General features: G+C 41.6%; 1 protein-coding gene across 1 annotated transcript; it reads left to right on the plus strand.

Moving 5' to 3' along the window:
* Nucleotides 1-4,778: 4,778 nt before the first annotated feature.
* On the plus strand, nt 4,779-19,456 carry LOC123101782 (DNA-directed RNA polymerase III subunit 2). The gene is made up of 38 exons (XM_044523075.1): nt 4,779-4,960; nt 5,273-5,394; nt 5,475-5,567; nt 5,663-5,735; nt 5,886-5,976; nt 6,091-6,143; nt 6,218-6,282; nt 6,634-6,739; nt 6,942-6,969; nt 7,427-7,536; nt 7,706-7,765; nt 8,197-8,226; nt 8,408-8,440; nt 8,520-8,618; nt 10,280-10,339; nt 10,418-10,519; nt 11,334-11,423; nt 11,503-11,613; nt 11,728-11,847; nt 12,456-12,572; nt 12,655-12,735; nt 13,476-13,580; nt 13,657-13,737; nt 13,814-13,960; nt 14,031-14,075; nt 14,327-14,422; nt 14,456-14,619; nt 14,710-14,809; nt 15,106-15,224; nt 15,342-15,477; nt 15,559-15,689; nt 16,375-16,500; nt 16,580-16,635; nt 17,611-17,681; nt 18,007-18,091; nt 18,199-18,302; nt 18,918-19,046; nt 19,227-19,456. The coding sequence occupies exons 1-38, from the start codon at nt 4,898-4,900 to the stop codon at nt 19,275-19,277; spliced, it is 3,453 nt and encodes a 1,150-aa protein (XP_044379010.1). The 5' UTR covers nt 4,779-4,897; the 3' UTR covers nt 19,278-19,456.
* Nucleotides 19,457-23,613: the final 4,157 nt, after the last annotated feature.

The raw sequence follows: 23,613 nt of genomic DNA on the forward strand, positions 1-23,613 counted from the left end.
CGAGAGGGCCCAGAGATACCTCTCCGATACTCGGAGTGACAAATCCTAATCTCGATCTATGCCAACCCAACAAACACCTTTGGAGATACATGTAGAGCATCTTTATAATCACCTAGTTACGTTGTGACGTTTGATAGCACACAAGGTATTCCTCCGGTATCCTTGAGTTGCATAATCTCATAGTTGAAGGAATATGTATTTGACATGAGGAAAGCAATAGCAATAAAACTGAACGATCAATATGCTAAGCTAATGGATGGGTCCTGCCCATCACATCATTCTCCTAATGATGTGATCCCATTATCAAATGACAACTCATGTACATGGTTAGGAAACCTTAACCATCTTTGATCAACGAGCTAGTCAAGTAGAGGCTCACTAGGGACACTGTGTTTTGTCTATGTATCCACACATGTATCAAGTTTCCGGTTAATACAATTCTAGAATGAATAATAAACATTTATCATGATATAAGGAAATATAAAATAACAACTTTATTATTGCCTCTAGGGCATAGTTCCTTCACTATGGATCATGGCAGTAGGCAATTGGTTTGTTCTTCCATGTCTCTCAATCAAAGATCACATGAACTGCCCTACATGATTGTGATCCATCTAATATAATATGTTGGTGTGTTTGTTGTGATATGGTGAATTATCACTTTATGATCAGATTTATACATGAATCTTTTTGAGACCTTTTTGATTTGTTTGTTCATAATTCTTATTCATGTATGCTCTTCGATCTTTCTTTCTTTCTTTGCCCAAGTTTGAGGGGTGATCTACAAGAGGTAGCTGTGTCTGAAGTTGAGTTCAATCTTGTAAGTAATCTACCGTAGTGACACAAAGTGGAAAGGGCTTGTATTGTGTTGTTGCCACTAAGGATAAAAGGATGGTTACATAGTTGTCCTTTGGATATAGGGAGACGACGATATTATAATCTACTTCATTTCATCTTACTTATTTTATTTTACTTAATACTTTAATATGCTTGTAGGAGAGCGGTTTTGGGTGTATTATTAGCTATAGATGCAGTTGAGTAACAGTCTATAACTATTGATACGTGATGCTCATATGTTGATTATTCCATGGATAATCATAGTTGTAAAAACTGTAATTTAATCAATGCACAACCGTAATTTCTTCACCACAGCATGCTTTCTTTTGGAGAGAAACCACCAGTGAACTACATATCCCAGTCCATCTTCTTATTCAACCTCGGTCAAACGCTCTTTTCAATTTTATGCTTTTTGCATTTCCATTGCAATTAAATCTTTCATGTACTCGTGCTTTTAATCCATGTAACTAGCAAAACTAGTAAGACTGACAACCTCGATAGTTTCGTTGGGGGTCAAGTGTTAGAGTTTGTGTCGAATATTGTGTACAAGGTAGGTTACAGTTGGACTATGAGTTGTATTGTGTTTACATAAAATGTGAAGTCGTGTCCTAGTAGGACACCTGTATCCTGGGCCTCTCTTATATAGCGGGGGTAGACACACGATGTAATCTATGCCAACATAATAGCACCGGAACGCAGGGGAAGCCGGCTACATGTGCCGGTGTCCAGGGCGACCGGGTGCGGTATTGTAGCGGTGTCATGGGGAGGAGCGCCCATAGTCAGGCCCCGGGGATGTAGCCATATCGGTGAACCTCGTTAACAAATCTCGGTGTCGTGCTCGTGTGATTGCTTGGTCCTCGAATGATCGACGGTGGCCTCGAATTTATTCTAACAAGTGGTATCATGAGTAAGGTTTGAAGAGGTCATGGAAGTGATCTAGGGGAGGAAAATTTGGCTTGATCGATTGTTCGCTGGAAGGATGTCGCCAACGGAGTGGCATATGCAGATGAGAAATCGATTTGGAAGCGGGCGTGTCACGTAAGCAGAAGCACGCGGAATTCTCGGCGAGATCGAAAGCGGCTGGCGACTGATTGGAGGCAGCAACCTGATTTGACGGTGCACGTGCAGTCAGTCGGTTAGATCGGCTTGGTGGCGGCCGTGCCAGGCATCGAGCGGCAGGACCCCTAGCACTAGCAGGCGAGCGTTGCCAGCGACGGGAGCAGCACACGCAGCAAGCACGCGGTGGATGCAGTGCACTGTGGCATCAGGCCCATGCGGGTCTTATGGAAGCCGCTGAAGCGGACGGGGCTGAGAGATGCGTGTGTGCAAGAGCAAAGTTTGTTGGTCTGACGAGAGGCAATACACCGTGTAAGGATTTGTTTGAGAAAAAAAAGATCTGCATCATGTGGTGTTGACGTCCCTGGGATAGCAACATAGTTAAAGAAATAAGCTTTGGAGGTTATGGAGGCAAAGTTTGGTGCACCCATTGAGACTATCAAGGAAAGTAAATGTTTCTTTTGGAAGTGTTGCTAATTACACACGAGGTTTTACCATGACAATGGCAGATTGGTGATGTGCATACAAGGCTTGTGGAGTCTCGAGCATATCATACAGTCGAACGAGTTCGGCTGGGTCAGACTAGGCAGTCTGACGGATCGACGCAAGTCAGCTGGTACAGAAGATGGTGGTGGGATTGGCGAAGACGATGTAGGGGCGTGATGCTGATGGTGACCGACTTCTGGGGCGTGGGAACACGTGGCGCGGGTCTGAGGGCTTGTGTGGCTTCGACAAGACTATGGCGTGGGGTTGATTCAAGACGGTGTACACACAGAGCTTGGAGTCGACGGGGCGCGGGGTGGCACGTACAACCACCATGGAGTCATGTTGAAGGCGGAGCTGATTGAGGGACTACGGCGTAAGTGCACAGAGAGTCGAAGCCTATTCAGCGGGAAAAGCGAGTGACATGCAGTTTGGACTGGAGCCCAGTGGTCTGATGGAAGCGTGAAACTCGTCACCGGTCGGCGATGATCGGTGGTACCCTGTAGTGGGGGTTGAGTGGTGTGGGTTCGCGACCCTTGAGACTCGACCAGGATAGCGGAGGCTCGACGCGGTAATAGCGGCGAGGTGTGCGGTACGCACGGGGCATGGAGACGGGCCAGGGCTCTGGTGGTCATACATGTGATGAGACAACTGCGAATTTGACTCGGGATGGCTACAAGCAATGGTAACATTCCTTCAAGTTTCAGAAAGGCGGTCAAGAAAGGAGCGGTGATGTTGAGTTCAGGTAACTCTTATGTGTGACACCCAATATGTGAGTTGTTCATTTTCACGCAGGTCAGTGATCAGTGTGTGATGGCATTGGACTGATACTCTGAAAGTTGGGAGCACAAACTAGAATAACAAGGAACTTAATTTTGCTCGAATGTTGACCGTGGTCAAGAAAAGAAGGGACTACAAGTTGCAGGTGGAGTCATATGGAGTCTTTGGAGTAGCAGCGGTGCTCATGGGATAAGCTCAAGTCCAATGTACATGGAAGTTTAACGCATGGACAAATTCAAGGTGGCGGAGAATATTCGCCAAGGTGAAGTTTGTTAGAGTTGTGTCGAATATTGTGTATAAGGTAGGTTACAGTTAGACTATGAGTTGTATTATGTTTACATAGGATGTGGAGTCGTGTCCTAGTAGGACACCTGTATCCTAGGCATCTCTTATATAGCGGGGTAGACACACAATGTAATCTATGCCAACATAATAGCACCGGAATGCAGGGAAAGCCGGCGGCATGTGCCGGTGTCCAGGGTGACCGGGTGCGGTATTGTAGCGGTGTCATGGGGAGGAGCGCCCATAGTCAGGCTCCGAAGATGTAGCCATATCGATGAACCTCGTTAACAAATCTCGGTGTCGTCCTCGTGTGATTTCTTGGTCCTCAGATGATCGATGATGGCCTCGAATTTATTCTAACATCAAGGCAGTTTTGTATGTACATGTGCATGTGTTGACCATTTCCCGCCTTACTAAACTCCTGTTGGTTCTAGGGCACTTAAAGAAAATTGATGTTTGCTACAAACCCTTACACCTAGAGGCCCAACACTTTCCTAGTTGAGAAGAAGCGCACACGAAGAGCCTAGCTGAGAGGAAACGACCGAGTAGACCATTTTTAGTGGACATGGCTAGGTTCGTGTAGGATTAAGATTCTGACACAACATAGTCAATTGGACGAGTCAAAATTGCATTCAGCAGGTCCGACTAAATCTAATGCAAGCAATCAAACATGTCCCTAAATGCGTTAGGTGGGAACAATTCCTTTCTTTTTAGCGTAACGCGGAAACAATTCCTATTCGCTGCTTATTTGCGGCAGATTGTTGTGCCAACCTAATTTGTGCTACACATGTTCCCGGTTTTAGGAACCTTCCAGAATGTTTCAGTTCGGTTTAGTTTTTTTCTCTCCCATTGGTTCTTTTATTGGTTTTCTTATGTTTTTTTTCAAGTTTTACTTATTTTTTTGGAAAAAAATTGAAAATTCTAAAATATCGCGCAGAATTTCAAAGATTTTTGTTGTTTCAGAATTGTTTACAAATTAAAAAAATGTTTGAATTTTCAAAGAATTTTCGTGGTCTAAAAAATCTTTCCAATTTCAAAAAATGTTCGCATTTTTCAAAAATGTTCAGAAATTTCGAACACTGTTCACATTTTCGATAAATGTTCTGAATTTAAAAAATTGTTGTTTTTTCAAAAATGTTATAAATTTCAAAAAGTGGCCGCGTTTTCACAGCAACCTGTTCACAGACTTGAGTTTTATTGTGTTTTCAAAACATGTTCAGTGTTTTCAAGTAATAGTACCCACGCGCTTCTACTACAGTGCCTGCCGATGGGCCGGCCCAGTCAGGCTTCGCTTTGTGCGTCGCACCCTCCTCTCTCTTGCGCGGCGACTAGAGCTGCCTTCCCGCATACGCCTGCCCCCTCTCTCTCTCCCACTTCGCTCCTCTTTCTTTCACTTCCTTCCTCTTCCCCTCCACTCTCGTCGGCGAGCACGGTATCGGCGAACCCTAGCGGCCCCGCCATGGACGCCGCGCCCGTTGCCAACCGCCTCAACAAGTTCCCCCTCGTCGCCGCCTCCCTCGAGGTACCCTACCCGAACCCGATCACGCCTCCCCCCTCGCTGAAATGACGGCGCGCCCAGCTATTCCGTGAACTGGAGCAAGCCACGGTTGTTCTCGATTGTTCGATTGGGTAATGCAGAAACCGCATCGATCATGTTATTATGTTACTGGGACCTTCAATTTAATCTGAATCAAGACAATACTGCACGCTGCCTGAGCACGCCCTTTGCCTTGTTCTGACTTGGTGCTAATCTGTGAGTTACGTGTATTTCCCTTTGTTGTGGTCCAGTTGATTCGCTTATTTTGATGCACATATTTGTTTGATGAAATGCTAGACAAGAGGCCTCATGAAGGAGCAAATTCGTTCCTTCAACTATTTCGTCACCAAAAAAATGCAGAAGATTGTGATGGCAAATAACCGCATCGTAGCACCCCAAGACCCGTCCATCTATCTTAGGCATGCAGCTATCCACTTGTTTACAGTCACTATTTTGTTTTTGTGTGTTTCCAGTCTTGTCTTAGTTTGCTTTGATGCAGATACACTGCAGTGCATCTCGAAATTCCGTTTGCGTGTCCATACTACAGCACTGATATTTTGACACCGCAATTCTGCCGTCTTAATGATCGCACGTAAGTTTGAGAATCTTGTTGATATTGTTAATTTGTGCATTTTGCTACCATCATTACAAGTTCCCCGTTACCAAGATTTTCTTTTCTTCCTTCAGTTATGCTGCCCCCATAAGGGTTGATGTTGAATACACTACATATTTACGGGATAAAACGCTGACGCTACGGGAGGTAACCCATCTAATGTCTGGTTCAAAATTTTCACCCCCACACATAATAGTACTCATTTCCATGCATATGTCAAACGTAATCTTAAGTACCTCTTACAACCTTAGTCGCAAAGAAACTTAATCCCTGTTGTGTCTTGTTTATTTACTCTAGGAAAGTGCCACCATTGGGTACATGCCTATTATGCTCAGAAGCTGTTTTTGTGTTCTGAATGGGAAGGATGAAGATGAACTAGCAAGATATGGTCAGCCTATTTCTGGTCTTGTGACTGTTTATGGGGAAAAACGATTCTTCTTAGATAGAATACCATGTTATAATTTTTTGTTTTGTTTTGAAAGTTTGATTATTGGGCATGTAGGCGAGTGCCCCCTTGATCCTGGCGGCTACTTCATTGTGAAAGGAAATGAGAAGGTAGTTAAATCATCAACTGCTAATAGGATTACAATAGTAACAGTGCCAACTGGGTCTTATTTTTTCATGTGCAGGTCATTCTTATACAAGAAGAATTACCAAAGAATCATATTATTATTGAGACCGATCGTAAAGGAAGGTCATACACTCATACTCCTTCCTTATTATAACTTTTTGTGTCCTTTGTCGACTATTTTGAATTTTGTACCAGCATCCAGTATATCCTTTGTTGTTTTAAGGGTTTGAAAACATGACATCAATTTTGTCAGTTACATGTGTCTGAAGTTACATGTGTCTGACTATTCCTGACTACTTGGTTGGGTAGTTTACTTAAGTGAAATATTTTGATGGATAGACAGCTGTTATAAATAGAAAAGCTGGACACTAATAAAATTTTTGGTGTGAAGATAAAAAAAGAGAACCTATGGAAAAGGAGGAACGATATTCCGCTTTGGCTCATATAACGAGGTGGCCTTTTTTTTCTCATCAGGGTGACTGCGTCGGTTATGAGCAGTGCAGATGGAATAAAAAGCAAGACTCTAGTTGTCATGGACAACAAAAAGATCTATCTAGATTCGAATCAATTCACTAAGATGGTATGCATTTGCTATCCCGTTGGTCTTTTTACCATTTCTTCCATTTAATAATAATATGAATCTTTTTTATTTGTAACCCTTGGTAGTATAGGATGACAGAAAAATTAATGTTGTACTTAATGACTCAGTTCTGTGTCAATTATTTTGAATACTTTACAGTAGTAACTTGTTTGCTGGTGCCCGGTCCATTGGGTTTTGCTAGATTATAATGGTGGACGGGAATGCAATAGGTTGTGGAAGGAGAAAGCTAGATGGACAGCTTTTTATGAGGGTTCAATACCTCTTGAACTTGACCAATAGTGCTGAGATCTAGAAATGAGCCCAAACAATCATTTATGATTAAGCCAATCACGGTAGAATCCATGCTGACACAAATTTAGGAGCGCGGCAAGACGGTGCTAATTGAAAAGTAACATCGGGATGTTATTTTCCAATTGATACATCTTTCTGAATCTAAGCTAATGTTCCCAAATTTTGGAGCGCGACAACACTGTGCTAATGTTCCCAAATTTAAGCAGTCACATCCTTGAATAGGACAGACTCTGAGTAGGGAGTAGCCTTCTATTTTTCCTTGACTACAGACCTGGTAACTTCTTAACAAATGTGCATAAGGCCTTTGATTCCTGTATTGATGTGCAAGGAGTAATTGACATTCATATCTTAATTTCCAAGCTTTGAATTCCGCAGATTCCTATATTGTTGTTTTGAAAGCAATGGGAATGGAAAGTGACCAAGAGGTTGTACAAATGCTTGGACGAGATCCAAGATATGGGGACTTACTATTTTTATCTATTCAGGTAGTTGTTTTCTGAGTTAGTTGAGACCTCAGAAGGACTACATAATTATTTGGTCTTTTAATCTTGTGAAAAGTGTTAAACCTTTCTCTTGTCCTTTTTTCTTGTTCTTTTCTTCTAGAGCTTATGTTTTTTTTACTTAAGGCTATTTAAATGGGTTTTACTTTCTTAGGAATGTGCCTCTGAGGGAATATATACACAACAACAAGCTCTTCAGTACATGGATGGCAAGGTGAAACTTGAACCGATAAGTGTGCCTTACTATCATCCTTAAAGAAACCTTTTGTTGTAGTTTGAATTATACCAAGCAATTTGCAGATCAATAAATAGTGCATGAAGTGCATCATAAGCTTTGCAAGAGTATATCCCTTCATTACTGAGTCATGTATTCTCTGTAATATCCCCCGAGGGAGTGGTAGGAATTTTACTTTTCATTTAGCAGCCTTGGCAATTTCTGCTATGTTCTCATTTCTAGAGGCACTTCCTATCTTTCTAGAAGAATTACATTTTACTTGGTTGGTAAGAAGCAGTTGCACTTATCCTATTTTTCATTGCCAGATGAGGGAGGGATGTATTTCTTTTACCTTTTATCATTACTAAGTTTTATATGTTTTAGTTGCATGTAAATGTGGCTTCATGTACTGAATTTGGCTATTTTTGTAGATGAAGTATCCACACCAAACAACTATGAAGGTATTAACTGAAAGTTCATATTTTCTCTTAATTTTTATGTATGGTTCAGGAAATGTACTGTTAACTATAAGTTTCCAGATTTCTGTCTTAAACTAATTGGTAGAGACTAGCAAACAGAGCTGCAAACTTGTGTTCTTGTTCAGATTAAGTTACTTCATTTCCTTCTATTTGCCACTTTCAGGTCCTACATAATCATTTCCTTGCGCATGTGCCGGTGAGATAAATAATGGGAACTCTACTACCTTGGCTTTGTAGCCGGTCTTCTTTCCTTCTCATGTCAATCGCACCTTCAGGTCAAGAATGGGAACTTGCGAGCAAAGAGCATATACACTGGTGTAATATTAAGGCGCATGATGGAGACAGTCTTGAATGCTGACACTTTTGATGACAAGGCAAGTTCAAAGCTACTCCCTGTATCACTTAAGTGAATGAGTCTTAAAAGAAATCATCTAGCAAAAGCCAGCTTTTCTTGCCTTCGATATTGTTTCGTAAGAAATGAAATCCTTATATTGCAACTCTCTAATTATAGCTTAACACGCATAGTGGCTAACTGATTCTTATAAAACCTGACTGCAGAGTGATCTTGCTTGGTATTGGAATCTCTATTGAAACTTTATCATTTTGAACATTTTGATGGTCATAAATCATCTGGTACAACGCTCTGCATGTTAACTCTGTTTTGCCTGGTCTCTACTCTACCCACCATCGCCACAATCACTTTGTTTTGTGTTAGCTTCTATTCTTAGTCTGCATGAACAAGATTGCAAATATATCCTAACTTCGGATCTGTACACTAACTTGACGAAGTGTTATGTGAACCCCCCCCCCCCCCCTCTCGACACTGGTCAAGTCGGGCCTTATAGTCATCCGTCTCCACCAGTTCGTGGTGTTGTGCGTCAAGAAAGTGAGTTCTCAGGCAGATCGATTCTCCGGGGAGTTCCTTTGAACAGGCAGAAACAGCCACTTTAGGCGGGCACTGACATGTTAGCTATGCTAAGGTCTGCTGCCCCTTAGGGCTCGGCAGGTTAGGAATCCACGGCCTCCCCAGGTTGGCGATCAGCCTCTGGGTTCGCTGGTTATGGAGGATGTATACGGACCCCCAACGCCCTTGGCATGGGCTGGCATGCAATTCAGGAGAGACGAGCAGTGCGTGTTTTGAGCATCCACCAAGATGGTGATGGAATGTCTTCTCTCGTTTGGGAAGACTACTGGATATTGCCATATTGGTGGCAATTCCATCTCTGAGATCGCGCCCAAGATACTCCGTCCTTTTAGTCTTGGGGCGCAATCAGAAGCGCCGTACCGTCGTGGATAGACGATGGGCCTCTGACATTCATGGGGCCCTTAACCTGTTTCAAGACTTACTATAACATCCACTTTCAAGGGTCGGTGGCATCGTCTCTTGAAAGTGAATTGGAGGTCTTGGGCTCCCCCGAGGGTGAAGTTCATCTTGCTGGCATGCCAGGACTGCTGCTGGACAGCAGCAAGGCTCGCCAGGAGGGGCCTGCCGCACTCCCTGTGCTGTGTGCTTTGCGACCAAGCGGGGAGACCATGTGCCACATCTTGACTGGCTGCTCCTTCTCGCGCTCCCTGTGGCACAATGTGCTTTATTGGATCCGATCGACTGTCCACCCCAACTCCAGCGGCACCTAATCAGTGCATCGAGACTCAAAGCGTTTGCATTTAATCTAGAGTAAATATATCCCTGAAATGTAATTGGGGTAATGTTATAAAATTCTAGGGAAGCTTCTACAGTATATTGGCTCCTATGTAACATGCTTAGGTGTGCGAATAGGTGTCAAAGTTGCAGCGTTAAAAGTCGTTCACTCGGGAAGGTAACTGTATCAACTTCAGAGAATTAAAATAACTAAAACATATATAATCTTTTGTTTATTAGGGTGGAATAATAGGAAAATTGCGTATAAGAAATCAACTACTTTTACATAGAAAGAATGAAAATATACTAACTTCCTTAAGCGCACGCAAAACTGTCTTCAGAAATTTGCACGTTTATGACCTGTTGTGAAGTGACCTTTTGTTGAATATCTTGCAGGATTATTTAGGAAATAAGAGGCTGCAACTGTCTGGTGAACTAGTATCCCTGCTCTTCGAGGTGATTAGTTTCTCTAATCATTTCATTAGATGGTTGCATTATGTGGTTTTATCTCCTACAGTGTTTTTCTTTGTGAAGGATCTGTTCAAAAGAATGAATTTGTTGGCTATGGATATTATGGGCAAAACTATGAGCAACAATACAAGTGAAGATCGTGACGGAGTCCTGAATTTTAAGCAGGCACATATTTATGGATGCTAATTTCTGCCCTCCTTTTGCATTTCAATTATTGTAGCTTGTGTTATACCTTGATGATCTTACTAAGTGAAGAAGTATCTTTCTGTTGCTGTTTTATGCTAAGCTCATAAACTCCACATGTGAAAATGCCTTTATAACTACAAAGTTTATTAATCAGATCCATAGAGTATTTATCATCTTGGGTGAAAACAGAGAGCAATTTTTTTGAACCATGGAGTCCCTGCTCCACTGCTTGATGCTGCCCATTTCAACCGTGTCACTAACCTTAACCAGGCTGCTAGTTGCACTTGCACCGTCAAAAAAATGACATGCGCCAGAGGGGTCAGTGTGTATTACCGTTCATGGTTGATCTTGCAACAAAACTTAGAGCCTACAGCTAGTTGGCCTTTTTGAAAGCCGCAAATCAGTACTTATTATGTGCTGCTGTTATTTAGTCCTTCGATAATATAATAGCTTAATTGTCTTCGTGTTTATGATGAAGTAAAGTTTCATTCCTGGAAATGCCACTGCTATGTACTTCCTCCGTTCCGAATTACTTGTCTTGGATTTGTCTAGATATGGATGTATCTAGACTCATTTTAGTGCTAGATACCTCCGTATCTAGACAAATCTAAGACAAGTAATTCAAAACGGAGGGAGTAACATATTGCCTGACTATTGACTTGACAGCCTAATGTGCAATGCACCGGAGAAATGCATTACCTTTTTATTCTTGCTCTGCTCATTATATTGGAATTGGTTTATCATTGGGATGCTCAGACAGCTATCTTACATGTATAACTTCCTTATTTTGCAGATAATAGAGAGGGTTTCTACCATAACCTCTGGTATGGAGTTGGCCATTAACACAGGACAATTTGGTATGAGTAGAAAAGGTGTATCACAGGTATCTGAGTTCCGAGCCCCCTTCTCTAATCTATAGATATTTTGGGATTTAAGTTTTTCTTTTGCTTCTATATATATAGACGCTTTCTAGGCTATCCTATATGGCATCTTTAGGCTACATGACACGCATATCACAAGAATTAGAGAAGACCCGGAAAACAAATGGGCCCCGTGCAATGCACCCTAGTCAGGTGAGGATAGAATGGTAGCTATATTTCTACTTCGTAAAGAAACAACAATATACGTGAAGATCTGAAACCTCAGACCTGTTTCTATTTGCTCCTTGTGAACTATTTTTATGGCAGTGGGGTATGCTTTGCCCATGCGATACTCCCGAAGGAGAACTTTGTGGATTGACAAAAAACTTAGCTTTGTTAACTCACATTACAACAGATCAAGAGGATGATGGCCCACTGACGAAGCTGGTTTGTTTTCTCCTAATTCAGTTATTTTTATTTTTGTTGTCTTTAATGCTTTGTGCCGGACTGCCTGTGTGGGCATGTTCTTGTGTGTATTGAGGTATTGATGAGCTCATATCCAACCATTGCTTGATTCGTGTTGTTTTGGGAATACGACTGCACCCACTATGATTGGGCACCTTTACACACAGAGTGTGCTCAGTGGGAAATCATGTAGGTTGTACGTGAAGTTGTAGATTTATTACTAGCCACCATAGTTTTTTGTGTGCATGTGCCTATGTCTGCATGTTTTCTGCATGATTGCATGCATACTGTTTATAATAATTACTCGAAATAATCTGAGCTGCAACAACACAATTTACTGGTAGTTCCTATAATTAAATAGATTGTACATACTTTGAAAAAAACTAGATTTTACATACTAGCAGAGGCAGAGCACAACTCAGCAGTCACATGTGGTCATTAATCACCTAAATAGGCAGTATGCACCCTATATGCAATTTGATTGTGGTCTAACCTGCTGCATTTTTTTAGTTCTTTACATCCATTGTATAAAGAAGTGCGACAAGTTATGAGCAATCTTATATATTCCACTTTTGTTCATTATGTACCAGTGTTATACTTTGGGTGTGGAAGATTTATCAATTTTATCCACAGAAGAAGTTCACGCATCAGACTCATTTCTGATCATGTTCAATGGATCAATACTGGGGAAACATAGGCAACCTCAGGTCTAGTTTCTTATAAACATTACCTTTGCCTTTTCTTCTTCCTTTCTTAATTTTTCGTTAAGCCACCTGTGATTCTTTTCAGAGATTTGCTGATAATATGAGAAAACTGCGTCGCTTAAGCTCATCTTGGGACTTTGTAAGCATTTTTGTAAATCAGAAGCAGGTATTTTTTTTCTTGATTTCTACTAGCTAGCTTACTATGAATACTGCATCATAATAAAATTGGAAGTATAAGCTGTAACAGTTTTGCAGCACATAATAAAATCATCTGGCGACATACTTGTGTATGTGAGGAAAAAGAATTCTAACAGCTAATTTATCTCCAGGCCTGGGGAAATAGCTCCTTGCCTTCTGGAATCAATTTGATGGATACAGTGATTGTGGCATGTGACACAAATATTTTGAAAATATCAGTAGTGTCGTTTGTGTCCATGTTATCATCGTTTGCAGTGATATGATATTACTGTTACTACTGTTCCATGTTATCTAGGAGGGGCCATATAATTGTATGTGACCCTTGTTGCTGAGTTTATTCTTTTTCCTCCAGAAGTTGTACCAGCCTTTTAACTGTACAAAACTGAAGATATAACCGGGATCTTAAGATTTAGGTTGCTCACATGAAGCAAACCGTGGCTATATGTTCAGTTTCATAATTAGGTGTCTTGGTCAATGAGTACCATGCTATTTCTGTGGATGTACCTGAAATTGCGAAAAATAGCACACAACTCCCTCCGTTCCATAATTCTTGTCGTGGTTTTAGTTAAAATTGAACTAAAACCACTAGAAAAATTATGGAATGGAGGGAGTACTATCTTGTTTGTTGGTTGATTGGTTGCTGTGGTATTTATCTCTTTTTGTTCTCAAAAGGATGATTTGGATCTAATAACTTGTCGACATTTCTAGCGTTGCATTCACATTGCCTCTGATGGCGGTCGCGTTTGTCGTCCACTTTTAATCGCTGATTTGGGAATATCAAGGGTCCAAGACCATCATATGCAGGAACTGAGGGTTAGTGCATCACATGCTGTTTTATCTATTGGTTGTTTTTTGTTATCTAGTTCAGAACTGCTTTTTTCTGTTCTAGGCTGGTCACCTCTCATTTGACGATTTTCTGCGTTTTGGGTTGATTGAATATCTTGATGTCAATGAAGAGAACAATGCATTGGTATAACATGATTCTTTTGACTTTCCCTTTATGGTTTATTTAATTTCTTATAATGTGTTTAAGATCATCCAAACAGATTGCATTGTATGAGCATGAGGATCAAGATGATGTTCAGAGAAGCAGAATCACACACATTGAAATAGAGCCCTTGACTATATTAGGGGTTGTGGCTGGGATTATTCCTTATCCACACCATAACCAATCTACACGTAACACTTACCAGGTAAGGATTTGGGTTATTGTTGCACATAATGATTCATTGCATCTCTCATTTACATTTTTTTCATCTGCAGTGCGCAATGGGTAAGCAAGCAATGGGAAATATTGCGTATAATCAGGTAAGAAGCAGCTTGAGTTGTTTCTGACCATTTAATTATGCATGTGTTTTTGTTTCGTTGCACTCACATCAATGCAGCACGAGTTGGCCTGGTTGGTTGCAACTGCAACCTACACATTTGACTGTTGAAAAGTATCAAAATCACATTCGTATGACATTTAATTTCACTTTACAATGTTGTTATACTCTGGCCCTTGTTCTAAGCTTGTTTCCTTACTGACGTGAAATAATGTTTCTTTGGAATGTGTTCAGTTGTCCCGGGCAGATTCTCTACAATATTTATTAGTGTACGCGCAACGTCCCCTGGTTACAACAAAAACAATCGAGTTGGTTCATCACTTGCCCCCTCCTCTCCCCTCCTCATTTGAAATTTGATGTTACATAGTTTACTACATATCTTTTCAGGTGGGATATGATAAGCTTGGGGCTGGGCAGAATGCAACTGTTGCTGTCATGAGTGATAGTGGATATGATATTGAAGATGCAATTGTATTCAATAAATCATCCCTTGATCGAGGTTTTGGTCATTGCATAAGAATGAAAAGGTAATGCTATGCTTAATAATTCAAATAAAGATGCTCTTCCTTTTATTCTGCTTTGGTTCTTATAGTGTATCTTTGGTTCTTGTTCTAAAGGTACACGGTGGCAATGCAGAAGTATGGGAATAATAGGTCAGAAAAGAATGTTAAACCAGAGAGAGATAAAGATGATATTTTGAAGAAGCAGAATATGCAGGTAGGAAAAGCACCGACCAGTGACTGTTCTGACTTCTGACACTACAAGACCCTTCATTTTTCTCACTTGATTGGCATAGTAGCCAGTTTTAAGTATTTTATTATGAGTTTTTTTCCAGCAGTTTTTGTCTGATTTTTATTATTTCTATATCATTTATAATGGGTGGTATTATTGAAATGGGCTTGCCAGTCCCAATTTGGCTGAAGTTATTCACGTCTTCTTAATTTGTCTACTCGGTATTGGGAATTGGTATTACATTTTTTCTGTATACTCCTAAGTCAGGGAACTTTTGATAGGTTTTGGATAAAGATGGGTATGCCGAGCCAGGTCTAATAATCCGCGATGGTGATATCTATGTGAACAAGAAAACTCCCAAGAATACTGCAAAAAGTCCTGGTGTTACATCAACCGACAGGTGACTATTCTTGTGTTTTTGTGGTTATTATGTTCCATCTTCTATTATTTTGGCTCCAAAGTTTTGCTGTTCAATAACGTTATATGTTCTCAGTCGCTTGAAACATTGCTCATCCAGGGACTATGAAGACTCCCCAGCTATTTACAAAGGTGATGATGATGAGACAACTGTAGTTGATCGTGTAATACTTTCCTCAGATAGTAATGACAACTTGACCATCAAGTGTATTATCCGTCACACTAGGAGGCCAGAGGTATGGCCTATTCGCTGAATCCCTTAAGTTTGATGTACAGAATAATGAAGGTAAATATTTGTGTTCCTGTTTGTGATGCAGGTCGGTGACAAATTTAGTAGCAGACATGGACAGAAAGGTGTTTGTGGTACCATTCTTCAGCAGGAAGACTTCTCCTTCTCTGAGAGAGGAATATGCCCTGATTTAGTTATGAATCCCCATGGATTTCCAAGGTTTTATATTGGCTTTGGTTATATTGTATGCTTTTCCTTTTTTGCTGATTTCTTCTATATCTATCTGTTAGTTGAGTTTGTTCTCTGGAGCCACAACCATTCAGTTGGTTGTTTTCTGTTATTTAGCTCATCTTCAATTTAATACGAAAGATTGGGACTCCTTATTTTGCCGGAGTATACCCATTTTGGTATTCAAATGTGTGTGTAGACATCATGCTCTTTTTCTCTTCTTCTAACTCAATACTACACACATTTAGTATATACCTCCGTCCACTGTCACTGAAATGAGTGAATCTACACACTAAAACGCCTCTAGTTACACTCATTTCAGCGACAGTTAACTCTGGGCGGAGGGAGTATTTGAGAAGAAAGTTGAAGATACTCGCCCTACGGGATTGTGATATTAGACTTGTGAGTTATTGATATTAATGTGACACCTAGAAATAAATCAATCTGCATAATTGTTCCATGCTCTTGGTTGTGATTCTGACACTTGAGGTACAAGAGCTAGACATGTCTAGAAGGACCACCCAGTCTTCCAGTTCATATATACTGGCTATGTGCATGCTTAATATCGCTTACATGATTAAATTCTGTTTGCCTGATATTGTCTATTAGTTATATTGTGTTGCTGGTTACTGTGAAAGTATTTTCACGACATGCTGACTCTCCTTTTGTTCACTAGTGGTATGACGGTAGGACAAATGCTTGAACTTCTTGGCGGAAAGGCTGGTGCATCATGTGAGCAATTTTATTATGGCAGTGCATTTGGTGAACCAAGTGGTAATGCTAATAAAGTTGAAGACATGAGGTAATATTATTCTTTCATGATATTATTTCATCTTGGAATGTTCTCAACTATTCTTCAACATTGCTTTCATTGGTATTAGCTATACTCTTGTCAAGCATGGCTTCAACTATCATGGAAAAGATTTATTGTACTCAGGTGTGTTTCCTAAGAAGTTCTGATGATCTTTATATTTTCATGTTATTCCTAGCCTGTGTTGAATAGATTCGACTGAACTCGAAACCATGATGCTGATGCTAATATGCAAATAAAGTAAGCCATATGAGAACTTAATTTTTTTTCTCAAACATCCTGTGTTTCGTTTGTAGTAGAAGAAGAATATGAGAACTTGATTTGTTTCATTTACCTTGTTGATGGAAAATTTCTACGATTAATCTTGTATGTGCATTATGAAAATATCTACTTTGTGAACTTAGATCGCAAAATATGGGGCTGCCTATGGTTAAACAACTTGCCTACTACAGTTTTTGCTGGTTTTTGGTCAAATGTTCACCTGCCGGTTTCCTGGGCAGTGATTGGTTTTTGGCCTCAAATATGTAGCCATGATGTACTTGTGCTTCTTAGATGCATCTAAAGCTTCAAATCTTGAAAGATTGAAATTCCAAAATTTTCTTGAAATAAAAATTGGTTGAAAACTGTCTGGTTTTCCTGTTATGTGTTACGACAAACTGACTATGGAGCTCCTTGTGCTGAAAAGAGATTCCAAAACCCTCCTTGAATTAGAAAATGGTTTATCATCTTTCTTGTTCTACATTTTTGCCATTTTTACCAATTGCTGGGCATTGACCACATGTTGAATGAGTTTTTGGTGAAAAAGTGTATGCTAAGTTCATACAATGAATGGGAAACTGTTGAGATGATCCCACTGTATGGAAAAGAGTCGAGATGATCCCCTGAACTGTGGGGGCGTGCCAACTCCAGCCTGAACTATTAAACCCTTTAATTGCCCGCAAGGCTGGTCTTCACCACATGGTGGATGCAGAGGCCAGGGCTTATCCTCCTCCCCGAAGGAAAAAAATTAGATTTGTCAGATGTTCTTTCTGCATGGTTCGTGTGCAACATCTGCCTGGTCCCGTCAGGGTTCTTGACCGCTGACTGTTTCACCGTTTTCAGGCACTTTAGGCCACCCTCTTCAGGCATATATCTTCATGGGGCCAATCTACTACCAGAAATTGAAGCACATGGTAGGCACAGTCTTTGTTTTTTGGTTATGATCTATTTTGCTTGTCCTTAAAATATGTTATGTTTTCTACTGCTACTATTTGTCCACTATGCCTTGGTGTACAGTAATATCTTAAGGGTTGATAATGACAATATAGATTTTAGTTCTTAGAGATGTGTTGCAAGATGGTCTAATTTGGCACAGAACGAAGATACCTTGAACTTTTCCGGGTTGGAATAGGTTGTAATATCTTGAATTTGATATGATTGTTTTTATTGATCCCTTTCAGCTTGCTTGATATTTTATTTCTAATTTATTATCTAGCTTCATATATATGAATTCTTCAGGTTCTTGATAAGATGCATGCTCGAGCTTCTGGACCACGAGTTGCATTGACCAGGCAACCTACTGGAGGGCGAAACAGCAATAGAGGTTTTTCATCTCCCTTTACATATGCTGCGCTTAAATGACTGAAGCTTCATATCTTTTCCTGTTAACAATCCTGTTGTTCGCCTTAAAAATGTTTTTTTTTTGCACAGGCCTGCGTCTTGGTGAGATGGAGCGTGATTGTTTAATTGCGCATGGTGCCAGTATGGTGATACTTGAACGTCTATTACTGTCGAGTGATCCATATCAAGCGCAGGTAATCTTTGAAGTAGATTCTGATACTTCCAGTAGGCTGGACAGATGGTATCATGCAGGAAGCATAAATGTGCATGTTGTTTTTGTTGTCGTAGGATTGGTAGTCGCATATGAAACATGTCAACCTTGTAGCATTGGTTAATCTAGCACTCAAATCAAATAATTTTTGTATCCGTCAACTCTGAAAGATTGTCAGTGTTATCTGTTCTGCTGCTCTTTTAAATATATTTCACTGAATTTTGGCTGCTGTTTTTCCTTCTGGGCGGGGCGGGATGGCTATGGAGGTTTAAAGTTTATACAGAAGAATATATTTAAATAATTTTAACCTATTCCATGGTTGGAGTCTTTGGAAATGATATAAAGATGGGTTGCCGTTTGTCTGACCATATAGATGGTTCTAGCATTAAGTTTTTTCTACATGTGTTACAAAATTGCTGCAACATTTTATCTTCTGAGTAAATGCGTGCATATGCTTATTTACATGTTTAGGCGATTTCGAACTGCTTAGTTGCAAAAAATGCAACATTTTGTATGCAGGATGCAAGTATAGGAAATGAGATAACACGAGTTTTAGGCAACCTAATGTTAGGCATATATGGTTGTTCATGTTCTCCAGGTTTGCAGAAAATGTGGTTTGTTAGGCTACTACAACCACAGACTCAAGACCTCCTTCTGTTCATTTTGCAAAAGTGGAGAAAATATGCAGCAACTGATGATGCCCTATGTTTGCAAGCTATTGTTTCAGGTACTGCAGAAGGGAGGGAGTGAAAATGACAATGTTAAGTGACACAGATTAATTGTTTTCTTGAGATATTCCGCATGCTCTCCTAATCCAGGGCCTGAAGCTGAATTGTGTGCCTAGTTTTGGTTGCTTGGATACCCTCAGTTTCATTCAAGTTACGTATTGTCTGGCTATCTTTTCCAGGAACTGACAGCGATGAACGTCGTTCCAAGGTTAAAGCTAACCGAAGGATAACTTGTAACGTGGTGCACCGATGATCTGGGAAGGATAATAGGAGCGTCTGAGGTGAAGTGAAGCCATTCTGTTCTTGAAGCCTGATGTGTTACGCTGGGTTGTTGTAAAAAAGAATTTGCATATATGTGATGGGGAGTTCTTGTGTGATATAAAGAGGAAGTGAAATATGTTGTTGGTTCCAAGAAAAGGAGAAGGGAGTGATTCCCCTGGTGCCTCGTTTTTTGCAACGGGACTGTTTTATTTTGGGCGCAAATACAGACAGAGCGACCGTGCTCGTTATAATCTTCCCTGAGCGTGCTAGAAATTTTGGCCGTGACTTAGGCCGAGTGCGCAAAGCGAGCAAGCAGAGCTAGGTCTAGCGCTAGCGGGAGGAAACCCAGAAAAAACTGGGCCTGTCCTACTGAAATGTAAAACATACTACTACTAGCATATCAACGTAACCACATAAATGTACTTTACTGTTTTTTAGATATAAGCGGGGGTTTTATTGAGCAACTGCCACTGGAAAACTTCTGATATCATGGTGTACTATCTCTGTCCCGGTTTATTAGTCTCCTTGTATTTTATGCCAAATTTTGACTTTTGATTTAACCGGCAAACTATAAGTTATATGCCATAAAAATAATATTATTAGAAACCTCTCTCGAATATGAATCCAAAAATGTAAATTTTGTTACATACTCTCTCCCTCCCATAATGTAAGACGTTTTTGCAAACTATGTCTTGCAAAAGTGTCTTACATTATGGGACGTAGTACAACTTATATTTTGATCTACGGTCAAAATTAGACACAAAATACGAACATGACCAATAAATTTGGATGGAGGTAGTATTAGACAAAAAATCCTATCACAATTGGGGTCGTCGTCTCACTAAACTACAATTTTCAAAACTTAGACCAAAAACTATCAATTTTTATATTTTGTGTCTAAAAGCTACCGAAAACGATTGAGGACCGTTTTGGATGATTTAAACATGTCTACGATAAGCAGGACCAACTCGTCAGGGCTGACGTGGCATGAAAGTCAACTATGTTAGTTTTTTTCAAGAATACGCCAATGATGTACCATATTTTTATAGAAGAAAGAGTGTTAATTACAAGAATCCCGTCTCCGATGCGAACAATGGCGTACTATGTTAGGTTTGACCGTTAAGTTGACCATTATGACAGGTGAGGCCCACATGTCATCATCAACCCACTTCTCCCTGAAAATGCTTTCTCTCTGGGAAATTTACTCAAGCACCTTGCATGCCTGCCGGAGCTCGGGCTGGATGAGCTGTGCGGGTTGCAAAGGCGGCCAGCCCTGCCGTCGTTGTCCGTCAGCATGCTGGTGCTTGGCCTCGCAAGTGCAAGCTGGGGTGCAGGCAAGCAGGAGCAGCCGGGAGCTCGGCCTCGTAGGAACGACCGGGCATGGCGAGCGGGATGTGGCCAGCTCTATCCCTGTTATGACCCCGTGAGAGATCGAACATGAAGGGGGAGGAGATCAAGGAGAAGGGATTGTTGGGGAACGTTGCAGAAAACAAAAAATTTCCTACGGTTTCACCAAGATCCATCTATGAGTTCATCTAGCAACGAGTGATTGGATGCATCTACGTACCTTGTAGATCGCGAGTGGAAGCGTTCAAAGAATGGGGATGAGGGAGTCGTACTCGACGTGATCCAAATCACCGGAGATCCTAGCGCCGAACGGACGGCACCTCCGCGTTCAACACACATACGGTCAGCGTAACGTCTCCTCCTTCTTGATCCAGCAAGGGGAAAGGAGAGGTTGAGGAAGATGGCTCCAGCAGCAGCACAACGACGTGGTGGTGGTGGAGCTGCAGTACTCCGGCAGGGCTTCGCCAAGCTCTATGGAGGAGGAGGAGGTGTTGGAGAGGGAGAGGGAGGCACCAAAGGCGTGAGTGTGAGGCCCTTCCTCCCCCCACTATATATAGGGGGCCTAGGGGGGGGCGGCCAAGGGGTGGGGGGCTTGCCCCCCAAGCAAGGGGGCGCCCCCCTTTAGGGTTTCCCCACCCTAGGCGCATGGGCCCTAGGGGGAAGTAGCGCCCCAGCCCACTTTGGGCTGGATCCCTTCCCACTTCAGCCCATGGGGCCCTCCGGGATAGGTGGCCCCACCCGGTGGACCCCCGGGACCCTTCCGGTGGTCCCGGTACAATACCGGTGACCCCGAAACTTGTCCCGATGGCCGAAATAGCACTTCCTATATATAATTCTTTACCTCCGGACCATTCCGAAACTCCTCGTGACGTCCGGGATCTCATCCGGGACTCCGAACAACATTCGGGTTACTGCATATACATATCCCTACAACCCTAGCGTCACCGAACCTTAAGTGTGTAGGCCCTACAGGTTCGGGAGACATGTAGACATGACCGAGATTGCTCTCCGGTCAATAACCAACAGCGGGATCTGGATACCCATGTTGGCTCCCACATGCTCCTCGATGATCTCATCGGATGAACCACGATGTTGAGGATTCAAGCAACCCCGTATACAATTCCCTTTGTCAATCGGTATGTTACTTGCCTGAGATTCAATCGTCGGTATCCCAATACCTCGTTCAATCTCGTTACTGGCAAGTCACTTTACTCGTACCGTAATGCATGATCCCGTGACCAGACACTTGGTCACTTTGAGCTCATAATGATGATGCATTACCGAGTGGGCCCAATGATACCTCTCCATCATACGGAGTGACAAATCCCAGTCTTGATCCGTGTCAACCCAACAGACACTTTCGGAGATACCCGTAGTATACCTTTATAGTCACCCAGTTACGTTGTGACGTTTGGTATACCCAAAGTACTCCTACGGTATCCGGGAGTTACACGATCTCATGGTCTAAGGAAAAGATACTTGACATTGGAAAACTCTAGCAAACGAACTATACGATCTTGTGCTATGTTTAGGATTGGGTCTTGTCCATCACATCATTCTCCTAATGATGTGATCTCGTTATCAATGACATCTAATGTCCATAGTTAGGAAACCATGACTATCTGTTGATCAACGAGCTAGTCAACTAGAGGCTTACTAGGGACATGTTGGTGTCTATTATTCACACATGTATTACGATTTCCGGATAACACAATTATAGCATGAATAAAAGACAATTATCATGAACAAGGAAATATAATAATAATGCTTTTATTATTGCCTCTAGGGCATATTTCCAACAGTCTCCCACTTGCACTAGAGTCAATAATCTAGTTACATTGTGATGAATCGAACACCCATGGAATTCTGGCGTTGATCATGTTTTGCTCTAGGGAGAGGTTTAGTCAACGGATCTGCTACATTCAGGTCCGTATGTACTTTACAAATATCTATGTCTCCATCTTGAACATTTTCACGAATGGAGTTGAAGCAACGCTTGATGTGCCTGGTCTTCTTGTGAAACCTGGGCTCCTTGGCAAGTGCAATAGCTCCAGTGTTGTCACAGAAGAGTTTGATTGGCCCCGACGCATTGGGTATGACTCCTAGGTCGGTGATGAACTCCTTCACCCAAATTGCTTCATGTGCTGCCTCCGAGGCTGCCATGTACTCCGCTTCACATGTAGATCCCGCCACGATGCTCTGCTTGCAACTGCACCAGCTTACTGCCCCACCATTCAAAATATACACGTATCCGGTTTGTGACTTAGAGTCATCCAGATCTGTGTCGAAGCTAGCGTCGACGTAACCCTTTACGACGAGCTCTTCGTCACCTCCATAAACGAGAAACATTTCCTTAGTCCTTTCCAGGTACTTCAGGATATTTTTGACCGCTGTCCAGTGTTCCTTGCCGGGATTACTTTGGTACCTACCTACCAAACTTACGACAAGGTTTACATCAGGTCTGGTACACAGCATGGCATACATAATAGAACCTATGGCTGAGGCATAGGGGATGACGCTCATCTCTTCTATATCTTCTGCCGTGGTCGGACATTGAGCTGAGCTCAATTTCACACCTTGCAACACAGGCAAGAACCCCTTCTTAGATTGATCCATATTGAACTTCTTCAATATCTTATCAAGGTATGTGCTTTGTGAAATACCTATGAGGCGTCTTGATCTATCTCTATAGATCTTGATGCCTAATATATATGCAGCTTCTCCAAGGTCCTTCATTGAAAAACTCTTATTCAAGTAGGCCTTAATGCTGTCCAAGAGTTCTATATCATTTCCCATCAAAAGTATGTCATCTACATATAATATGAGAAATGCTACAGAGCTCCCACTCACTTTCTTGTAAACGCAGGCTTCTCCATAAGTCTGCGTAAACCCAAACGCTTTGATCATCTCATCAAAGCGAATGTTCCAACTCCGAGATGCTTGCACCAGCCCATAAAT

This window comes from Triticum aestivum, chromosome 5A (genome assembly GCF_018294505.1).
Source record: "Triticum aestivum cultivar Chinese Spring chromosome 5A, IWGSC CS RefSeq v2.1, whole genome shotgun sequence".
Classification (NCBI taxonomy): Eukaryota; Viridiplantae; Streptophyta; class Magnoliopsida; order Poales; family Poaceae; genus Triticum; species Triticum aestivum.